At 51.0% G+C, this 17,564-nt stretch overlaps 1 protein-coding gene across 1 annotated transcript in view; it reads right to left on the bottom strand.

Moving 5' to 3' along the window:
• The window catches only part of LOC139685254 (centrosome-associated protein CEP250-like), a 36,162-nt gene extending 18,598 nt beyond the window's left edge, over positions 1-17,564 (bottom strand). The window contains exons 1-13 of the mRNA XM_071581920.1: positions 17,265-17,564; positions 14,853-14,984; positions 14,450-14,521; positions 11,213-11,379; positions 10,202-10,361; positions 9,891-10,010; positions 9,387-9,629; positions 6,656-6,734; positions 5,747-5,901; positions 4,190-4,786; positions 2,828-2,878; positions 1,949-2,115; positions 152-311 (exon numbers count right to left, since the gene is read on the bottom strand). Of these exons, the coding sequence (XP_071438021.1) occupies positions 152-311; positions 1,949-2,115; positions 2,828-2,878; positions 4,190-4,786; positions 5,747-5,901; positions 6,656-6,734; positions 9,387-9,629; positions 9,891-10,010; positions 10,202-10,361; positions 11,213-11,379; positions 14,450-14,521; positions 14,853-14,984; positions 17,265-17,564 (2,403 nt within the window). The remainder of the gene's footprint in view (positions 1-151; positions 312-1,948; positions 2,116-2,827; positions 2,879-4,189; positions 4,787-5,746; positions 5,902-6,655; positions 6,735-9,386; positions 9,630-9,890; positions 10,011-10,201; positions 10,362-11,212; positions 11,380-14,449; positions 14,522-14,852; positions 14,985-17,264) is intronic.

The raw sequence follows: 17,564 nt of genomic DNA on the forward strand, positions 1-17,564 counted from the left end.
CATACAACATGTCTGTGTCCAGATTCAAAGACTGATGGGCTCCCGCCTTCTCAGAGCAAGGTGTCCTTTAGGGCCAGAAACCAGTGGGAGCCTACAAGCTACAGGTGGTACTGTGTGTCCCTGGAGAAGAGGATCCCAGTGCATCGGTCACCTGGTGTTTGAGCTCCTGCACTTCTCCTGTGCGGTCTGAAAGGACCTGCTCAATTTGGTGAAGAGGAGAACGGAGCTCTGACACCTCGTTCTGCTGGGCAAGGTCCTTTTCTTCCAGGCCTCTGATCCTCCGGTCCTTCTCTTCCAGACACACAGTCAGCCTGAAAGAGAGAAGATGCAACTCATTCCCACATGGTATCACATTCTAGGCCTTCAGCCACCTGGGCAAAACTGCTCTGGCTGATGAGATTTGACTGAAGAACTCAGCTGCTAGTTCCCACTGCAGTCACACCCCAGCACGTGCCCTGCACCTTTATCCTTAGAAAAAGGTCAAGTACTTCCTTAATGCCCTCTCTTGTTTTGAGATGGGAATGTGAAGAGAAACATAACAAAGTCTTGAAATGAAGCCATTACGGAAGACGGCAATTTTTCCTCAGATAACAAGACTCCAAGGGACAGGTTTTGTCAACAAGGCAGAGACATTTGCTTTGCCTGCTTGTATGTTCAGGCAGGAACAGCAGCAAGTGACAGCCAGGGGATCTCTGGGCAGTTCCCCAAGGTTTGCCAGAACCCAGGTTCCTTTCAGCTGGACAAACAAAGACTGAGAGCAGAAGTGCCAACAGGGGCTTGGCACACATACTGCCATCCTTCCACATGATGCAGGAACCTCCAGGGAACGCCGAAGGGCACGGCCTTTTCATTGCCTTCTGCTCTGAAGAACCACCCTGTGCCATTCAAGACTGGCAGCACTTTATGGGCCGCAGGAGCCTACCCAGCCTTTCTATTCCTTCTTGCCTGCTTTGGCCACTCAGTGCCACCTGTGACGGTGCAGGGTGGCAGGGACCCTGCCTGAGCCTCTGCAGGCACCTCTTGGCACTGTCTGAGGAAGGAGCCAAGAGAGGGCTACAAGAGACATTGGTATTCCTTGGGTGCCTCAGAGGGGAATCTGCCTTCCCTGCCCAATCATGGCCTTCAGATGGTTGTGCCAAGCACAGGGATCAGGATGCCAGGCTGATACACATCCCAGAGGTTTCAAACACCTGGACACAGGGTGGAGCTGATGGATGTATCCAGCTCATTACATCTCAGCTTGCCCAGACACACTGCCCTGAGAACAGAATACCCTCTCAGAGGGGAAGAGCTACTTGAAAGTCGTTTGTCTTTTGAAAAATACATCCCTGAAGAAGTAAAAGAAAATGAAACACATCTGCACTGTTAGTTCAGAACTCTGCCATTTAGTAATTGCTGGCAGAGCCACTTGCAGATGCAAAGATGGCAAAGAGGGAAGGCATGACACAGAAAGCACAGTCCCTGTGCTGCAGCCTTCCCGTGTCCTTCTCGAGGCTTGCACAGTCCCTGCAGAGAGATGGCTCAGTGAGAAGAACCACGAGGCCTGGAGAGTCACAGATCCCATTTTCAGCACTCCAGCATGGAGCTGAGGGCAGCAAGCTAAGGGAGATCTTGCTCTTTCCCTCTCAAGGAAACCCCTGGAGAGGGAAAGGAAGGCAGTCTTTTGTCTCCCTTCAGTGGGAAGCAGTGGCTGGGAAAGGGCACCCAAAGAACAGCATTCAGAGAAGCAACTTGGTCACAGGGAGGTGTCTGGTGTTCCAACATCGCTGTCCATCTCCCAGACAGCCTTGGCAGTCACAGCAGAGCATGACAAGCCCTGACAGGACAATGCTGAAGTGCCACACTGAGGCCTACACATGGAAGGGCAGGTGTGTTCTTTGGCCACAACACCTCTGAAATCCCACAAGCACATTCCCTCTGGAACGTTGAAGGAAGAGCAAAATCTCACCTTCTGATCTCTTCCTCTAAGGATTGCAAGTACTTTGGAGGGCTGCTGGATGTCTTGTCTTTCTCCTCCAATTTCTCCAGGTTTTGCTGCCCCTCCTGGCACTGCTCTTCCTGCTGCAGCAGGAAATTGTTTGAGTCCTGCCTGGCAGAAAGCTCTTGTGTCGGGGCCTGCAGGAACAGACAGGGAAAGAGCACAAACAAGCAATAAGGAGCAGGGAAGGAGGCTCCAGAGAGCTGGCAGAAGCAGCAAGCAGGGACACAGATGCACTGAAGGCAAAAGTTGTGCTGGAGGGGTGGGCATCAAGGAGGGACAAGCAGTAGAACACAGAGCTGGTGACACCAGAAAGGCAGTGCTGGACCACAAGGGAAAATATTTGGCTGGTGAAGTGCTGCCTCATTCCAAGCCCTCGAGCTTCCTGGAAGAGCTCAGGGATGAGTCCCCTCAGACTGCAGGGCTGGCCCTGAGGCAGTGGCTCCCAAAGGCTTTGCAGCCTGCCCCAGCTCAGCAATTGCAGCTCAGCTCTTTCTCCCCTCCTTGGGAATTTTTTCAACCCAATAGTTTGACAATGGCATAAAACAAATCTGCTGCAAGGTGTCTCACTTTTCTCCTCTTTCTGAGGGACATGTGTTTAGCCACGGCCCATGTTCCTCCCACCAAGGACAATTCTGTTCTCACCTTTCCACAAATGGGAATCTTGTGCTTGTGACACCTGGAGAAAGAAAATCTAGTGCTCCGTGGGGAAAATACTCTCTTAAAAACACTCTTGATTCTCCTCTCTTCAGGCTGCACCTGCACATTGAAGGAGACAAAGCATCATGCAAAGCTGCACCCAACAGTACAGCCACAGCAGCTTTTGAGGAGAGTTTTCCTACTCCTCACCTGCTCCTGTAACTCAGGTAATTGCTGACTGCAGTGAGCATGGGACTCCTCCTGTGAAGAAAAAACAAGAATTTCCTTTCAGTCTGCAGCCTGGTCATGGCCATAATTTTATATGTTCCTTCTAAGGTTTCTAATGGGGGGCTGCTGCCACTGGAATTTGCCCTGTTTCCTCTCTATGGCCAGACAGCACTCCCACCAAAGAAGGTTCTGCTTTCATCTGTATCCAAGTGGACACCATGTGCTGGTCAGACTGGGAGAGAGGCAATGCACAGGCATCTGGGAGCAAGAGACCCCTAAAACACCTCCTCAGCCTCCTCCTTTCAGGTTCCACCTGCACATTGGATGGCAGAAAGGCTCACAGAAACCTGACAGAAACCCTGGGCCAGAAGGACCTGTGGACATCAAGGCCAGGAGGTCTCTGCTGACAGACCCTTAATTGCACCAGGGAACAAAAGAGCACTGAATGTGGTCTATGGAAGAGAGTCAGGTGTGTGTCTGGGGACACTGGGCCCAGGAGGGGGGCACTGCAGTGAAGGTGCATTTGTGAAGGTGCATTTGTGAAGTCCTTGGAATGCCAGAAGAGAGAGAAAATAAAAGGTGTGCACACAGCGAGGAGAAGGAGAGGGAAGGAAACAAAGCGAGGACTCCAAAGTGCTGTCTGGGAAATGGTGTTGTGGTCCAGAGCACTGTGAGGCTTGGCAGAGGCAGCAATAGCCCATTTCACCTGCTCAGGACTCCTCCTGGACTCAGCACTGAGTTCTCTCCTCTCCCTGTTCTCTTCTTCTGATGTTGAAACTCGCTGCTGTTCCAGGTTGGTCACTGAGAGCTGTGACAGCTGCTTCCTTTCTGCTCCAACATCCTGCTGGGTAATGAGAGAGGAGATGATGCCATTCTTCTCACATGCTGCACAAGCTGGGCCTCAGAAATCTCCCTCTCGGAGAGCACCCTCTGAGCTCCAGCAGTGCAGCTGCTGTTCAGCCTTGGGTACAAAACTGCCAAGGTCAATCCATCAGCCTGGTCAGTGGCTCCCTTTTATTTCCATGCCAAATCCAAGCTACCACATGTTGGCTGACCTTGCTTAGGCATGAGAGAAAGAGTTCCCCATGGGCAGCTTTTGGACCTGAGCTGATTGGAACAGCCAACTCCAGAGCTGTGTCAGTCTCTGCGGACCTGCCAGGAGACATTCTCGCAGGTGAATGGTCTCTGCTGGAGCCACACAGACCGACGAGGCTGCAGCCCTGGCTGCTTTGCCCAAGCTGCTCATGTACTGATGGGAATCTCTATTGCCACCTCTTGGTGGGGAACATCACTGGAATCTTTCATGGATGTGGGAGGGGCATTAAGATCAATCCCAAGGCCTACCTGTGTGCAAGGTTCTGCTGTCTCCCTCTCTGAAACCCTTTCCTGAAGGATGGCTAATTCTTTCACCAGGGACTCTTTCTCCATTTCACTCTTGGTAAGGGCAGCACGCAGGACTTGTGTCTTCTCTCTGCATTCGAGTTCTCTGCTTCGTGTCTGCTCCAAAGCAGCAGCCACACGTTCCACTTCTTCCTGCATGGCTCCCCTCTCAGCTTGCCCTTGTTGTGCTCTTTCCTCCTCCTTTTGCAAGTTAGTCAAATACATTTCATTCTGCTTTTCCAGCATTGCCATCTTGTCTTGGTAAACCTTTATTTCTCTCTCCCTCTCTGACAGGATGGCAGTGATACCAGTGAGTTTCTCCTGCACAACTTTCCCCTCTTCAGCCTCTTTCTGGAGCATCTCTATTTTCTTCCCCTGATTTTCAACTTCCTCAGTTTTAATTTTTAAGATGGACAGTGCAGTTTGGAGTTTTTGTTCAAGGGAGTGACTCCTCTCTGTTGCTAAATTTGCTTGGGTTTCAGAGGCTGTAACTAATTCCTCAAGAAGTTTGATGTGACACTCCAGTTGTTCTTTCTCTGCTTGCAGCCTGTCCCGTTCATGCTGCCAAGCAGGGACAAAAAGAGTCCATCATTCCATCTCTTGTGTCTGCTCTTCGTGGCAGATCTGAACTCCTGCCGCAGTGGCAGGCACGGGCTGCCCCTCTCTCCCTGCCTCTCGAGATGCTGAAGACCTTTCCTGAGTCCCCCTTTACTCAGCGTCTTTCCCAGCTCCCTCAGCCAGTCCCAGCTGCCTTTCTGCCCTTCCCTGAGCTCTTGGAGCTCTACTCAAGGTGTCCTTTGGGGAGGAGCTGCCAGAAGTGCAGGCAGGATTCCAAGTCAGACTAAGCCTGATTTAGGCAGTGCTATGACAGTGTGGTCTCCATCGGTGAAGAAGGGAAATTGAAAGGACCCCAACATTTGCTTTCCTGGGTTTGGGGCAAAAGGGAGTGGTTTTTGACCCTCCTGTGTAGAGTTGCTGTGGTGCCATCCCCTGGAGCCCCACTGTCCTCCCTTGGCACAGCAATGGCCACGTCAGCCTGTCAGTCTGGCTTTCCAAGCAGGACTAGTTTTCCCCTCTCAGGCACACGTTGTGATCTGCATCAGCACTTTTGCTTTCTCTCTTCCCTCCCCTTTGTCTGTTCTCAGATGGCCAAAGCTAAACACATCTCTTCTATAAACAATAGTTAGAACAAACTTGGTCTTCTCACCCCTTTTCCCAGATTTAGATCTTTAGAAATCTGAAGATGAATTTGGACACCAACAATTGCCCAGGCCATGCCATGTCAATAGAGAAAAGTGTGGAAATGACTTTCACTGAAGTTTCAAGGGCGACGACTTTAGCAAGGAGGGAAAAAGCACCTTCAGCCCAAACTGGCCTTGACATGACTATGACACCTTTTCCTCCTTGTTCTGAACAGTGGTGATTGGAAAGTGAAACTGAAAAATGGTTCTTCTTAGAAATAGGAAGACAAGGTCCAAAACCAGCAAGGAAATGGCCTTTCCTGGCATCTGCCAGACTCACCAGCACATCCTGTCTTTGCTCCTCTGTGCTCTTCAGTTTCCTTTGCAGAGACTCCACCTCCTTATGCACAGTCCCAGCCACTTTCTTCTTGGCAGAGGTCTCTTTCCTCAGGGCAGCTTTTAAGGAGTCCCTCCTGTGTTCTGCTGTCCCCAGCGCTGCAGCAGGAAAGGCCAAAGGGGAAGGAGTAGAGAAAATCAAACTGATGTGCATCCTGCAGACACAACAGCAGTGTCTGCTCTGCCTGTCCATGTTACCCAGGGCCTAAGGCCACAAGGGCTGCCAGAGCTGACAGAAATGTGGGAAACTTCCAGGTAGAGAAAAAGGGAGAATAAAGGTGGCAAGGTCCAGAGGAACAACAAAGTGTGTTTGCCCTTCTGCTTGTTGAAAGACCAGGACTGAGGGTTTGGCAGCCCCTCAGGCACAGTGTTAGAAGCAGGGAGAACAGACATGGGGCAAACAGGGAGAGAGACGGGCGGGGAGAGCCAGATGCAGGGTCCCAAAGGAGAAGGAAAAGGAAGCCAAAGTGACAACTGAGTATGACACTGTGGATTGACCAAGACTATGGAGAAGTCTCCTGCTGGTTGTTTTTTCCCTCTCCCATCCCCAGGCACTGCACTTTTCCACTCAGTGGCATCAGAGATCCCCATGGCTTACACAGGATGGAGCAGTGGGTGGGAAAGGGAGAAGCTAAACCTTGCCAGCTTTCAGCCAAATGTTTGTGCAGCTCCTGACTGTGGGTACACCAGTTGTGTGTCTGAGCCTGACTCTCCTTCAGATCCAGCTGCAGCTCCAGCACATGACACTCTGTGGCCAAGGGCTCTGCTCTCTTCTTGAATCTGTGGAGCCTCAAACACAGCTCAGACCTTTCAGCCTCCAGGGTGTGCAGAGAGTCCCTCAAGCTCCTCTCACCTGCTGGAGACTCCTCCAGGGCCTGCAGCAGCTGCTGCTCTCGAGTTGCCTGGGCAGCCTCCTTCTCCAGCACTGCTTCCTGGATGCAAAGGATTCAGGACTCTGTACAACAGAAAGAGGCAAGAGAAGTTTCCTCAGGAAAACACAATTCTTACCCAGAAAAAAACCCCAACATTTTCCTTCTGTTTCAATTAAAACTAAATTCTCTGAATAGCTCTTCTGAAGTTCTGAGTGTCAGAACACAGGTTTTGTCACCTCTGCCATGAAACCAAACTTACTTTTCTGTTTGCTTACAATACTGGTCCTGAAGGAACAGCTGACCCAACATGTGCTTTATCTGGGCTTTCAGGTCCTGAGCTTCCAGGTTTAAATGGCAATACTGCAGATCTTGATTAAGTTCCTTTGAGAAATTTGGAAAAAAAACCCCAAAATTGAACAACAGCACTTCAAACCAATAGGGAGAAACTAAAATTTAAACTAAAAATACTAGTAATTCAGCCAATATTGAAAATTAAAGACAGAGCAGAGCTGTATTCCAATCCTGCAGGGATCTGCAACAGTGTTTGGATTGTTGGAGTGCTGCTGGATGTCTTGTATTTCTCCTACGGTTCCTCAAGCTTTGGCTGCACCTCCTGGCACTTCTCTTCCTGCTGCATCAGAAATTCTTCGAGTCCTGCCTGGGAAAAAATGTTCTTGTCTGGGGCCCTGCAGGAAGTGACAGTTAAAGAGCAATGTCCAAGGGGCGTTTGGTGTTGCAGGGTCCAATGCCCAATGTCCAAGGGCGGTTGTCCTTTGTTTGGTCCAATGCTTAATGTCCAAGTGCAGTGGCCTAAGTTGGGCCCAATGCCCAATGTCCAAGAGCTGTTCACCTTTGTATGCCCCAAAGCCCAATATCCAAGTGGTTCTGGCCTTTGAAGGATCCAATGCCCAGTGGGGAAGGACCGTTGTCCTTTGTATGGTCCAATGCCAAATGTCCAAGGCCAGTGGCCTGGGTATGGTCCAATGCCAACATTCAAGGGCAGTGGTCTAAGTGGGGTCCAATGCCCAGTGTCCAAGAGCTTTTGGCACCTGTACAGTCCAATGCCCAATGTTCACGTGCTGTTGTCTTTTGTAGGATCCAATGCCCGATGTCCAATGACCGTTGGGATTTGTATAGTCCAATGGCCAATGTCCAAGGGCTTTTAGCCTTTATTCAGTGCAATACCCAATGTCCAAGGGCTTTTGGCCTTTGTAGGGTCCAATGTCCAGTGTTCAAAGACCATTGGGCTTTGAGTGGTTCAATGCCCAGTGTCCAAGGGCTACTGACCTTTTCAGGGTCCAGTGCCCAATGTCCAAGAGCCATTGTCCTTGATAGGGTCCAATGCCCAATGTTCATGGAGCGTTGGCTTTTGAGTGGTCCAATGCCCAATGTCCATGGGCTGTTGGCCTTTGCATGGTCCAATACCCAATGCCCAAGGGTTGTTGGCATTTGTGGGGTTCAATGCCCAAAGTCAAAGGACCGTTGCCCATTTCAGGGTCCAGTGCCCAATGTCCATGGCCTTTGGCCTTTGTCTGGTCCAATGTCCAATGTCCACGTGCTGTTGGCCTTTCTGGGGGCCAGTGCCCAATGTCCAAAGGCAGTGCCTTTTCCTGTTCCATTGTGCACTTTCCAAGGGCCATTGCCTTTGTAGGGCCCAATGCCCAATGTCTAATGACTGTTCAGATTTTTATAGTTCAATGTACAATGCGCAATATCCAAGGGCTTTTGGCCTTTGTACAGCCGAATGCCCAACGTCCAAGGGCTTTTGGCCTCTGTGTGGTCAAATGTCCAATGTCCAAGGGTTGTTGACATTTGCAGGGTTCAATACCCAATGTCTAAGGGCAGAGCTCTAAGAAGGGTCCAGTCTCCAAGAGCTGTTGGCCTTTGTGTAGTCTAATGCCCAATGTCCAAAAGATTTTCACCTTTTATACGATCTAATGCTCAATGTCCAAGTGCCATTGGCCTTTCTAGGGTTCAGTGGTCAGTATCTAAGGGCAGTGGCCAAAGTGGGGTCCAATGCCCAATGTCCTAGGGCTGTTTCCCTTTGTAGTGTCCAGTGCAATTTTTAGCATTCAATGCCCAATGTCCAAGGTCAGTAGCGTAAGTGGGATTGAATGCCCAATGTCCAAGGTCAGTAATCTAAGTGGGATTGAATGCCCAATGTCCAAGATCAGTAATCTAAGTGGAGTTGAATGCCCAATGTCCAAGAGCTGTTGGCCTTTCTATGGCCCCATGCCCAGTGTCCACAACCTGTTTACTTTTCTAGGGTCCAAGGCCCAACGTCCAAGAGCTTTTGGCCTTTCTATGGTCTAATGCCCAATGTCCAAGGGGTCTGGGCCTCTGTAGGGTTCAATGCCCAGTGTCCAAGGGCAGTTGCCTTTACTGGGTCTAATGCCAAATGTCCAAGGTCTGTTCCCTTGGTAGGTTCCAATGCCCAATGTCCAAGAGGACAAGGAAAAGGAAGAGGAAGCCAAAATGAAGACTGACTATGACACTGTTGATTGACCAACACTATGGAGAAGTGTCCTGCTGGTTGTTTTTTCCCTCTCCCATCCCCAGGCACTGCACTTTTCCACTCTGTGGCATCAGAGATCCCCATGGCTTACACAGGATGGAGCAGTGGGTGGGAAAGGGAGAAGCTAACCCTTGCCAGCTCTCAGCCAAGTGTTTGTGCAGCTCCTGACTGCGGGTACACCAGTGGTGTGTCTGAGCCTGACTCTCCTTCAGCTCCAAATGCAGGTCCAGGACTTGACACTTTGTGGCCAAGGGCTCTGCTCTCTTCTTGGATCTGTGGAGCCTCAAACACAGCTCAGACCTTTCAGCGTCCAGGGTGTGCAGAGAGTCCCTCAAGCTCCTCTCACCTGCTGGAGACTCCTCCAGGACCTGCAGCAGCTTCTCCTGTGGAGTTGCCTGGGCAGCCTCCTTCTCCAGCACTGCTTCCTGCAGGGTCTGGATCTGGAACATGGATGCACAGAGTGTCAGGGACAGGGCTGCTCCTGTGGCAGCAGAGAGGGCTGTACGGCCAGGAACGAAGGAGAAATTTCTTCCAGCACAAAACACACCAGAAACAGGAGGCACAAAGCCAAGGAGTGCAATGGGGAACAATAAACTCAAAACACGGAGAGGGGAGGCAATGGGCATGTTTGAGGGTGCAGCTCCAGAACACCAGATGAACTGGCTGAGGCAGAGGCACCTTCCGCGGCCTGACAGAACTACCTCTGTGTCCCCACATTTCTCCGTGCCCAGAACAGGCACAAACTCCATCAGGGACTGCACTGGCAACAGAGGGATGGAGAAGCTCAAAGCAGTCTGCTGCTTCTCCTCAGAGAGTTCATGCTGGGACCCAGGAGAGAACAGGGACAAACACAGGCAGGAGACACCAGATCCAGCCTTGACCTCAAGGTGTGGCATCTCTGGGCAGAGCACAGGAGCAGCGTGTGCTGCTGGGAGGGAATCCAGTAGGGTTTAAGCAAGCTGGACATGGTATTGTATGTCCCTGGAGACAAGGACTCCAGTGCATAAGTCACCTGGTTCTTGAGCTCCTGCACTTCTCCCTTGCGATCTGAAAGGACCTGCCCAATTTGGTGAAGAGCAGAACGGAGCTCAGACACCTCGTTCTGCTGGGCAAGGTTTGTTTCTTCCAGGGTTCTGATCCTCCGGTCCTTCTCTTCCAGACACACAGTCAGCCTGAAAGAGAAAACATGCAACTCATTCCTACATGGTATTACATTCCATAACATCTTAGGGCTGCAGCCACCTGGGCAGAACTGTTCTGTCTAAAGAGCTGTGTCTGAACAGCTCGGCTGCTTGTTCCCATTGCAGTCACACCCCAGCATGTGCCCACTATGCTTTCATCCATGGAAAAAAAGTCACAAAGTCTCTAAATGCCCTTGAAAGGAAGACATAACTTAAGACTGCAATTTTTTTAGACTAACAAGACTCCAAGGGACAGGTTTTGTCAAAAAGGCAGAGACATTTGCTTCCCCCAGATTGTATGTCCAGGCAGGGACACAAGAGCCCATTCCTTGGGTGCCTCAGAGGGGAATCTGCCTTCCCTGCCCAATCATGGCCTTCAGATGGTTGTGCCAAGCACAGGGATCAGGATGCCAGGCTGATACACATCCCAAAGGTTTCAAACGCCCGCTCCCAGGGTGGAGCTGATAGTTGCATCCAGCTCATTATATCTCACCTCAGCAAGCTAAGGGAGATCTTGCTTTTTCCCTCTCAAGGGAGAGGAAAAGAAAGGCAGACTTTGTCTCCCTTCAGTGAGAAGCAGTGGCTGGGAAAGGGCACCAAAAGAACAGCATTCAGAGAATCAGCTTTGTGACAGGGAGGTGTCTGGTGTTCCAGCATCGCTGTCCATCTCCCAGACAGCCTTGGGAGTCACAGCAGAGCATGGCAAGCCATGACAAGATGATGCTGAAGTGCCACACTGAAGCCTACATGTGGAAGGACAGGTCTTTGCCCACAACACCTCTGAAATCCCACAACTGGAAGCAGATTCCCTCTGGAACACTGGAGGAAGAGCAAAATCTCACCTCGTGATCTCTTTCTCTAAGGAGTGTTGGTACTTCGGAAGGATGTTGTATGTCTTGTATTTCTCCTCCAATTTCTCCAGGTTTTCCTGCCCCTCCTGACACTGCTCTTCCTGCTGCAGCAGGAAATTGATGTGTTCCTGCCTGGCAGAAAGCTCTTGTGTCGGGGCCTGCAGGAACAGACAGGGAAAGAGCACAAACAAGCAATAAGGAGCAGGGAAGGAGGCTTCAGAGAGCTGGCAGAAGCAGCAAGCAGGGACACAGCTGCCCTGAAGGCAAAAGCTGTGCTAAGTGGTGGAGATCATGGAGGGGCCAGAACTGGAACACCAAGCTGGTGACACCAGCAAGGCAGTGCTGGACCACAAGAGAAAATATTTTGCTGGTGAAGTGCTGCCTCATTCCAAGCCCTTGAGCTTCCTGAAAGAGCTCAGGGATGAGTCCCCTCAGACTGCAGGGCTGGCCCTGAGGCAGTGACTCCCAAAGACTTTGCAGCCTGCCCCAACTCAGCAATTGCAGCTCAGCTCTTCCTCCCCTCCCTGGGAATTCTTCCAGCCCACTATTTTGACAATGGCATAATAGGATCCTGCTGCAAGGTGTCTCACTGGTACAGAACACCAGAAGGGGAGATGCCCAGGGACTCCGATACCTCAACTCTTGCAGCCTTTGCCCCTGGCAGAGGTGCTCCAGCCCTCACAGCATCTTCTAATCATCCTCATGGCCTCCTTTGGGCCATGGGGAATCACCTGGGAGATTGCTGGGAGAAACCCATTGGAGTCTCCTGCAAGTGCTGAGGCTGAACTGCAAACTGGGGTGATGGAAGGCAAAGAGAAGCTGCTCCCTCGTTAGTGTCCATGGCCTGCACCATGACAGTGACACAGGAGGAGCTGTGGGTGTCCTCTGGGATGGCCAGGAGCCATCTCTTCCCTTCCAGGCCTGTCCCCACAGCACCGACTGTGAGTCCCTTGTTATTGCCAAAGGGAATGGTTCCTCGTGGGACAACCCAGGCCCAGCCAGACCCCACTGGGCAAGGGACAGGGAGAGCAGCAGCTTTCTCACTGACCTGCCAGGTCTCCACCTGTCCCATGTGTCTTGGTTTGAGGGGAAAAACCAAAATGTTTACCCACAAGCAGGCGAGGGGGGCCTCCTCCACAATAATCACGCCACTCTTTGTCAAATTTAAGAAAAGGAACTTTAATACAAGAAGGACAACTGTTCTTAACAGATATATATATATATATATGTAAACAGACCAGAGCAAACCGCTTCCCCAATACCACAAGAGAAAAAAAAACAACAAAGCCCCAAATACCAGCAGGTTTCCTCCTGGAGAAAAGTTATACTTATGGCAGTATCAGTGTCACAGCCCAGCTGGCGGCAGGGTGAGTTCCCAGATGAACTCTGTCTCTCTCTCTGTTGTCCCAAATGAAGAAGGGAAATCTAGAAGGAACGAACGTCTGCGTGTCCTGGAAAAGCAGCTGCAAGTTCTGTCTCCCAGGTCGCTGCCCCAGCCGGGGCGGGCAGGCCGTGACGCTGCAAGTAGTTGTGAGACTGGAGCAGAAACCGGGACCCCAGATGCAGGAACCAGGAGAACAGCCATGGCAAGGAGAAAACAAGCGGCTCACCAAGAAGCAGCAGCAGCAGCAGCAGCAGCAGCAGCAGCAGCAGCAGCAGCAGCAGCCAGGAGCAGTCCAGGGCAGGCAGCAGCAGCCAGGAGATGGCTTCTCCTCTCCCCAGCACACACACCCCGCTCCTGTGTTCCGCCGAGCTAAGAATGGAAAAGTGTCCCCAAAAACAAAAGAGACAACCTGCCCCCACCCAACCGATCAAGAAGAAGAAGGTAGCAGTTAACTACTTCTTTTTGTTAATTAATGGCACTGGCAGTTAGTGGCAGGGGAGAGAATTTACATAATAATTCCAAACTACAACATTTTCCACCCCTAAATTCTCTTCCATGCCAATACTCCTCCACCTGAAACTTAAACTTTTCAAATATATAAATGTTTACAGATACAGTAGTATGAGTAGTTTAGCCAGAGATAAGTTCCCCTTGAGGTATACATTGTGTCTCTCCATCTTTCTGCATCACCCAGCATGTGGAACCAGATCCTTGAGCAAAGACAATCCCACGAATGGGTTTGCCTTTGCCTGAGGCAGGGTTGATCCAGACTGTTTTCTCTAGCATACCTGTCAGGTGTATTACGGGGACTTCATCTACAGTGTGAAGGGGTTCTGATTGGGCAGGACCAGTTTGACTGACTGAGCCTCTAGTGTTGACTAGCCATGTGGCCTTTGCCAAATGTTGATCCCAGTGTTTGAAAGTCCCTCCACCCAATGCCTTCAAAGTGGTTTTTAACAGTCCATTACACCGTTCAACTTTCCCGGCAGCTGGTGCATGGTAGGGGATATGATACACCCACTCAATGTCGTGCTCTCTCGTCCAGGTGGTGACTAAGCTGTTCTTGAAATGAGTTCTATTATCTGACTCAATTCTCTCTGGGGTGCCATGTCGCCACAGGACTTGTTTTTCCAGGCCTAGGATGGTGTTCCGGGCAGTGGCGTGAGGCACTGGGTGTGTCTCCAGCCACCCTGTGGTTGCTTCCACCATGGTGAGCACATAGCGCTTGCCTTGGCCGGTCTGTGGCAGTGTGATGTAGTCGACCTGCCAGGCCTCCCCATACTTATACTTATCCCAGCGCCCACCATACCACAGGGGCTTCACTCTCTTAGCCTGCTTAATGGCAGCACATGTCTCGCAGTCATGGATAACCTGAGAGATAATGTCCATGGTGAAATCCACCCCTCGGTCTCGTGCCCATTTATAAGTGGCATCTCTGCCCTGATGGCCCGAGGCATCACGGGCCCATCAAGCCAGGAACAGCTCTCCCTTGTGCTGCCAATCCAGATCTGTCTGTGATACTTTCACTTGCGCAGCTCGGTCTGCCTGTTGGTTGTTGAGATGTTCCTCATTGGCCCGATTTTTGGGCACGTGTGCGTCTACGTGGCGGACTCTCACAATCAGCTTCTCTACTCGGGTGGCGATGTCTTGCCATATATCGGCAGCCCAGATGGGTTTCGCTCTGTGTTTCCAATTTGTTTTCTTCCATCGGTCTAACCATTCCCAGAGAGCATTGGCCACCATCCATGACACAGTGTAGAGGTAAAGCTTTGGCCATTTCTCTCGTTCAGCAATGTCCAGGGCCAACTGCACGGCTTTAAGCTCTGCAAACTGACTCAACCCACCTTCTCCTTCAGTAGCTTCTGCAACTTGTCGGGTGGGACTCCATACAGCTGCTTTCCATTTGCAGTTGGTCCCTACAATGCAACAGGAACCATCAGTGAAAAGGGCGTAGAGTATTTTCTCTTTTGGCAACTGATTGTATGGTGGAGCTTCTTCCACACGTGTCACCTGCTCTTCCTCTTTTTCTGCTAGACCAAAATTTTCACCTTCAGGCCAGTTCATGATGATTTCCAGGATCCCAGGGCGATTTGGTTTTCCCATACGAGCATGCTGCGTAATCAGGGCAATCCACTTGTTCCAGGTAGCATCAGTGACGTGATGTGCAGAGGCAGCCTGTCCTGCCAACATCCACTTCAGCACTGGTAGTCGAGGTGCCAGGAAGAGCTGTGCTTCCGTGCCAATCACCTCTGAGGCGGCTTGACCTCCTTCAAAGGCAGCTAGGATCTCTTTCTCTGTTGGGGTGTAGTTGGCTTCGGATCCTCTGTAGCCTCGGCTCCAGAATCCAAGTGGTCGGCCTCGAGTCTCACCAGGCACCTTCTGCCAAAGGCTCCAAGATGGGCCATTATTCCCGGCAGTGGAGTAGAGCATGTTCTGTATGTCTGGTCCTGTCCTGACTGGCCCAAGGGCTACAGCCTGAGCAATCTCCTGCTTAATCTGGTCAAAGGCTTGTTGCTGCTCAGGGCCCCAGTGGAAATCATTCTTCTTACGGGTTACCAAGTAGAGAGGGCTTACGATCTGACTGTATGCTGGGATATGCATCCTCCAGAACCCTATGGCACCCAGGAAGGCTTGTGTTTCCTTTTTGCAGGTGGATGGAGACATTGCTGTGATCTTATTGATGACTTCTGTTGGAATCTGACGGCGTCCATCCTGCCACTTCACTCCCAGGAACTGGATCTCAGGCTGGTCCCTTAACCTTACTCCTTTTGATGGCAAAGCCAGCTCCCAGAAGCTTCTGGATGATTTTCTTTCCTTTTTGAAAAACCTCTTCTGCTGTGTCCCCCCACACAATGATGTCATCAATGTATTGCAGGTGTTCTGGAGCCTCACCCATTTCCAGTGCAGTCTGGATCAGTCCATGACAGATGGTGGGACTGTGTTTCCACTCCTAGGGCAGTCAGTTCCAGGTGTACTGCTCGTCCCTCCAGGTGAAGGTGAACTGTGGCCTGCACTCTGGTGCCAGAGGAATGGAGAAGAATGCATTAGCAATGTCAGTAGTGGCATACCACTTTGCTGCCTTGGACTTCAGCTCATACTGGAGCTCCAGCATGTCCGGCACAGCGGCACTCAGCGGTGGGGTAACTTCATTCAAGCCATGATAGTCCACAGTCAATCTCCATTCTCCATCAGACTTATGTACAGGTCAGATGGGGCTGTTGAAGGGTGAGTGGATTTTGCTGACCACCCCTTGGCTCTCCAGTTCATGGATCATCTTATGGATGGGGATCACAGCATCGCGGTTTGTTTGGTATTGTCGACGGTGCACTGTTGTGGTGGCGATTGGCACCTGCTGTTCCTCAACTTTCAACAGTCCGACAGCAGAAGGACTTTTTGAGAGACCTGACAATGAGTTCAATTGTTCAATCCCTTCTGTCTCTACCGTTGCTATTCCAAAAGCCCATCTATGCCCCTTTGGCTCCTTAAAATATCCATTCCTGAGGTAGTCAATGCCCAGGATACATGGGGCGGCTGGACCAGTCGCAATGGGGTGTTTCTGCCAATCTCTCCCTGTCAAGCTCACTTCAGCTTCTAGCACAGTCAACTCTTGAGATCCCCCTGTCACCCCAGAGATAGAAATAGTTTCTGAGCCCACATGTCCTGATGGCATCAATGTGCATTGAGCGCTGGTATCAACCAAAGCCTTATACCTTTGTGGGTCTGATGTGCCAGGCCATCGAATCCACACAGTCCAATAGACACGGTTGTCCTGTGCCTCTACCTGGCTAGAGGCAGGGCTCCCCTAACACTGGTCTTGGTCATAGCGGTCGGAACATTTCTCGATGAGTACACCTGGGAGGTGCCATCCAGTGGGTCAGATTCTTGCCCATGGGAAACTGGGACTGCACTTACTCTCACTGACCTTCTTCCATTCTCCTTCAGTTCTTGTACTTGGGCTTCAAGGGCACGGGTGGGTTTCCCATCCCACCGTCCCATGTCTTCTCCATGTTTGGCCAGGAAGTACCATATCTCAGTTCGTGAGGTCTGTCCACTTCCTCTGGCTGGGGGGCGTCTGGCTCTGACTTCAGAGGTTCTCATTCGCACTGGTGCCACTTGGAGACTTTCCCTAATTTCCTCTCTGATCGCTTTTACCTCTGCAGGCAGCATCTTGAGACTCTCAACCAATGTCTCTACAGCAGAAATACGGGCCTGCATTGGGCTGTGGGTCATGCCTTCATATATCCGCAGCTTATTTGCTACAGCGCCCACCGTTTCTTGGTTCTCTTCTCTATACATGGATGCCAGAAAATTGGTGTATTCAGCTGGTCCCGTGTGTGAAAGGTTCCACCACATCTGTGGTGTGCATCTGACCTTGTCAGGGTCATTATTGGTTTGCCCACCCCTTCCAAAGAGCACTTCCATCATTTCCCTCAGATGTAGAATTCCTTCTTCCAAGTCTTCTTAATGTGATGTTCCTTCCTGCAGGATTTCTCTATAAACAAACTTCTCTCTTACACTCATTAGAAGTCGTGCCCAGAGTGAAAGGGGCTTTGATTCCCTCACAAACACCTGTTCAATAGCCACATCCTGGGCCAGAGCCCCTAAAAACCTGGCTTCAGCACCATCCAGTTGTAAGGTTTCACCCATGAGGTCCCAAACTCGGATCAACCAAGTCAGGATGGGCTCGCCCAGGTGTCGACCAATGTCTTTCCGCAAACCACAGAGGTTGTCAAATGGCAATGACTCGGTGATGATCTCAGGCTCTGGGTTTGCTTGATGTGAAGGTGCAGCAGCCCCCTCACCATCCACTGGAGGGACTGATTTGCTCTTATATCTCCTTTTCTGGATAGGGGCAACTTCCATAGGCTTGGACTGTCCTCCTGGTATAGCCTCGTCCTGCATCACTGTGACGTCAGGCGTTTGACCCTCTTCCCTTTTTTTAGCCCCGTCCTGTGTCAT

The sequence above is a fragment of the Pithys albifrons genome, unplaced genomic scaffold (assembly GCF_047495875.1).
Source record: "Pithys albifrons albifrons isolate INPA30051 unplaced genomic scaffold, PitAlb_v1 scaffold_47, whole genome shotgun sequence".
In the NCBI taxonomy this organism is placed as follows: domain Eukaryota; kingdom Metazoa; phylum Chordata; class Aves; order Passeriformes; family Thamnophilidae; genus Pithys; species Pithys albifrons.